General features: G+C 48.5%; 1 protein-coding gene across 1 annotated transcript; it reads left to right on the top strand.

The window, feature by feature from the left end:
* C9H11orf42 (chromosome 9 C11orf42 homolog) lies at positions 1-4711 on the top strand. Its single transcript, XM_057749146.1, has 3 exons — positions 1-72; positions 3519-4317; positions 4581-4711. Exons 1-3 carry the CDS (start codon positions 1-3, stop codon positions 4709-4711), a joined length of 1002 nt encoding a protein of 333 aa, XP_057605129.1.
* The last annotated feature ends 326 nt before the right edge of the window (positions 4712-5037 follow it).

The following is a 5037-nucleotide window of genomic DNA, read 5'->3' as shown; positions in this document are numbered from 1 at the left end:
ATGTTGGTTGGTACCCCCCACCTGCTGACACTGGATGAAGCTGATGCCACCTGGACCCTCATCAAAGATAAGGTAGGTAAAGAGGGCTAAAGAGGAGGTAACAAAGTGTGACCTAGATGGGTCTGAGCAGCTTATAAATAGGAAGGGGTTGGAAGCCTGAAGACAATAGTAGCTAACATTTACTCAGTGTTGGCTTATGTGTGAGGCACTGCACTAAGTGCTTTGCACAAATTGTCCAATTTAATTACGATTGTGAAAACAGTAAGAAAGGTTCCTTGAAAGACAATGGATAGGGAGCTATGAGACTAGAAAAGAGAAGTGCTAAGTCAGGGGTAGACTTAGGAGGTTAACAAGGCTTCCTAGAGTGAGTGACATTCTAGCTCAGCATATAGGAGTTATTCACATAAAGGGAAGAGGAATACCTGGCACATAAAGGGCACTTAATAAACACATAAATGAGCCGGGGGCGGGGGCAGGGAATGAACATTGCATACTAGTTAAAGGTAGAATATATGCAAAAGCCAAGAGAGGAAAAAAGAAAAATGTATATTAGTGAACTGCAAATAGGCCTCTGGAAGAGTTCAAAGAAGTAGTGGTGAAAATGAGGAAGAAGAGGTATAGGGGCTGATGCTGAAAGGCCTTTTACATTTTCTAAAGAACCTGAACTCTACCTTTGACCTCTTCACAGATATTTCCTCCAGCTTAACTTCCACAGAATGAGAAATTTGGGTTTTGAGCCAAATATACAGATTTCCAAGAGCAGGCAGATCTCAGCCCTGAGTTACTGGTATGCAGAAAATCCCACCAAATCTATATGGCCACTAATTTCTGAGATTAGAGAATTTAGGGATCAAGTTCTGGTCATGCTATCTGAAGGAGAGTGAATTTAAAGCATTTGCAGATGGCAGCCCACCAAGTTTAAAACAATCATCTTAAAGTAGTGCCTACCAAACTCAAAGCAGCCTTAATGGCATGTAGCTCCCATTTGAAATGGAGTAGCTGCTCCTGACAAGGGTCAGCTTCCCAAGAAAGCAGAAAGAGAAGAGCTAAAGCCCTCCCAAGAAGAAGAGCAACTAGTTTCAGCAGTGTAAAAGGTTGGTCCTGGACTAGATCAATTAGAATTAGGGTGAAGTCAATGGGGTCTTTAACTATTAGGAAGCTACACTGTCTCTGAGAATCAGAGAAACTCCCTGTTCTGTTTAAATGGAAAACTGCCAGGAAAGTCAGGGTAGGGACATGCAGGATAAATCACTGGTGGTATGTGACAAGTTCAAGGAGTAGGACACCTTTGAGTAACCTGGTTTCCCCCTCCAGAACTGCTGATTTACTGGGCACTTTGTAGAACATCTCGCTAAACAGAATTTGGCTCAAGGGCTCCCTATTCAGAATTGAAACCAGACAAGGTACCTCCAGGAAGATAATCTTCCACCATCACTTTCCTGGGCTGCCCCTGGAAGAGCTAAATTTGCAGGCCTCTAAGTGCTCAGAACTTCTACCCAGAAATGCAGTGGAAGCTGGTAGTAGTCTCAAACGGTTACTCGGCCAAGAACACACTCATCCGAGCATAGAGCTGAGCACTTTATTTTTCCTATTTTAGGATAACCATTGGGGCCCTCAGGGTAAAAATAAGGGCCTAATAAACTTCCGTGGCAAATTCACATCTACATTCTGAAAAGGAGTTTCCAGCTTAATCACCTTTTAGCAGAAATTTAGACCATAAGATCCAGGTATTTTAAACATCACACTCCTGTTAGAGGGACCTTTCCTGGAGACATTCCCATTCATCTCATTTGTATAGAATCCTAGGCACCAAAGGAGCAGCTAGGGTAGGATTATGAGGTTATATCTGATGATTACGCTTTCACTGTCATGAGGCAGAGCACTCTATACAAAAATGCTAACCCACCATTGCTCTGCTCTTAGCCTTGGAAATTCAACTATCCTTCTCAGGGTCCTGTTCCTCAGACCTATGCCCCCACCCAAAAGTTAAATGTCCCATATCTTAGTGAAACAAAGGAGAAAGAATGACAGGAAATTCTTCCATACAGATCAACAAAGAGCACCAGTTATTTCCTTGGCAAGGTGACAAGGCAGTAGTGAATAGCTACTTCAGCTTGTGTAAAGTGCATCAGGTAGCTACCCTCCTCTTATGCTAGGGGGCAGCACTTCCAAAACAGCTTTGTATAGCAAAAAGCAGACCAACCTTAAGGGACTATTGGTGAATTCTACCAGAAAGCCAGTAAAGTGAGCAACGCCATCAGCAGGGGCAGACATACGGGATGGAGGGGCTGGGGGAGGGGAGTAGAACACACAACATTTTAAGAATAGGACTCTAACGTGAAAGGGGCCCAAAGAGGAACTGTGTATGCTCCTTAGCAGAACACAGAGCCAGAAGTCTCAGCCAACAATAACTTGGATGAGTCAAGATCATACCTAAGTACAGTTACTAGAGAGGATCTTACAGGGCTTCCCAGTTGGTCACAAAATTAAATTTTCCAGAACTGGGTTACCAAACACAAAAAGGCCAAGACACGAAGGACAAAACCAAGAACTGCAATCCCTAAAAGCCTGTTGGAACTAGCATTAGAAAGATGAGGCCTCAAATCCCTGAAAGAACTATCCCCTGTAGCTCAGGCAGAAGGAGTATACTAAGGGGTTATAGACACGGTGTGGACTTCTAAACCTATTTCTGTATATCCACTCTTGGTGAATGACCCATCTAACCAATCTCCTAAGAATAATCCTTGAGGATGCCTTTCCCCACACCCCTTAACTGACCAAGTTCTACTAATTCTATAACCTAAATACCTTCCCCCATTAGTTTACTTCGGAGCCTCACGTCTTACCTGGAATTTTACAGTACTCTTTACTGATTTTTCTCTCTTTATTTCATGCCTTCCTATTCAAAATTAACTTTCTAAAATGCCTACCTGAATCGTGCCCCTCCTAATCAGAGCCCTTCAAGCAGCTTCCCATTGTCCTCAGGATAAAAGTCCCATCACTTAGCACACACACAAGGCCTTGAATAATCAAGCTCCTGTGTGCTTGTCCCTCTCCGTACCCTACACTTAAGCAATATGAAATCGTCCATTCCTGACTGTGCCCCTCTGGTTTGTGAGTTCAACTTTTTTCACTGGCTGTTCCCCCTGCCTATATTGACCATTCTCCTACCTGGCCAATGCCTTTAAAGTTAAAGCATCACCACCTAGAAACTAAGCTTGATCCTCTTCTATTAAAGACAAAGGCTGTTAAATCACATCTCATCTGCTCCACAGCTTGCTCTCTGAGCAAGGACAAGGACCGTCTCATTTTTTAATGCATTCCCAGTATCCAGCAGAATCTGGTACATAGTAGACATTCAGGTTTTGCTATAGGGGAGAACTGGGAGGCAAGCAGGAAGCACAACAGTTTGAGCACTTTGTGAAGTGACAGTGGAGGGGTAACTCTAGAGGAGGCTACCAGGTAATTCCTAACCTAACCCTAACTCAGTCCCTGATCTATACACTGGCCACCTGCAGGTTATCGAGGAGCGCTTTGGGCCCAATGTAGTGGCAGTACCTTTCCTGTCAGATGCAGCCTACTATGACCTACTGGGTGTGCTCGTGAAACAGTCCCGCCCAGCCCACACCCGCCTGGCTCTGCCAGGTCGTCAGGGCCGGCGGGCGCTACAACCAGTGGGGCTGCTACCGAACCTCCTGGAGCAGGCAGGCTCTGAGGGTGTCTTTGCCCACTGCACTAGAGAATACTCACCAAATGGCCGAGCAGAGACAGCCTATGAAGAAATGCGACTGTTGGATGGGCAGCCCTGCCGGATCCGCTTACATATGGGTGGCCTGCGCAAGAAACTGGCCTTCCTGCTGCTGCCACCAGGGCAGGTGAGCCTACAGCAGACTCTTCCCTGGCTCCGAAGCACCCACAGCATCTACGTCATCTACCAGGTCTTCTCCTGTTCCTGGCTACAGCTGGGGCTGCTGCCTACAGCCCGTGAGCCCCAGCTGCTCCGGTTACAGCGGTCACTGCCTATTGCCTTCTCCTGCCTCAAGTTTTCACTGCGGCCCAAGGGAGTGCTGGGACCACAGAAGCCCCTGATCAAAGACCCACTGCCCCACGGGGCCAGTTGGGTCAGACCCAACCTCAGCATCATGCCACCTCCAGCCCCCACATCAGCCCCTGACGATATCCCCGAAGCTGCTGACGTGACCCCACCTGTCCCAGCCCCACCTACACCGCCTCCCCAGGAAGGACCAGAGGGCAGACCAAGCAGATTCTCCTACAAGGGCCCAAACCCCTTCCGAAGGGGGCCCCAGATGCTGTCAGGTACTGCTAGGGGAAATGAAGATGAGAGGGATGGGATGAGGTGGAGGGCGAGGGCATGGGGAATATAGCCCAGGAATGTAGGGGGCACCCATGACTCCACACAGGACCCTGTGAGGGGAATGGAGTGAGGGAGCCAGGGGAGGTGAGATGGAAGCATGGCCCTGGTGAGGTGGTGGGTACAGCACAGAAGACCAGAGGGAGGGACCAGGGAGGCAAAAAGACCCACGCATGAGTCAAGCTGTGACTATCCCCAACCCTGGCAGAGAACTGGCTCTTCAGCCCCCGCAGCCCCCCACCAGGAGCCCAGGGCGGGGGCCCCGGGGACCCCGACCGGCACTCCATGTCCCTGCCCCTGCTGCAGGCTCTGTCCTCGGAGTTCGACAGCGACGAATGAAGCTGAGGCGAGAGATGCAGGGGGCAAGGCCCCCAAAATCTGACGTAGGGACACTGGTCCCCAATAAACATCAGCTGCTGCCCCCCCAAACCATCCTAGGCCCATGGTGCTTCTTCCTGCAGGAGTCTGGAGGAGGAAAGTCCCAACCTTTTCCCCTAGGTTTCATGTTCCCTCACCCTCTAAAGGCATAAGAAGTACCTTGAAACCTTGGTTGGCATCGTGTCCTCCCCAGAGAGAAAATACCCTGACCACTTCCCCATCTATGTACAACTTTCTTGGGGCCCCGGCCCCCAGAAAAAGGGTGGGAAAGAATAATGAGCACAGAA

This window comes from Hippopotamus amphibius, chromosome 9 (assembly GCF_030028045.1).
Source record: "Hippopotamus amphibius kiboko isolate mHipAmp2 chromosome 9, mHipAmp2.hap2, whole genome shotgun sequence".
NCBI lineage: Eukaryota > Metazoa > Chordata > Mammalia > Artiodactyla > Hippopotamidae > Hippopotamus > Hippopotamus amphibius.
This window is presented reverse-complemented; position numbering and strand designations above follow the sequence as displayed.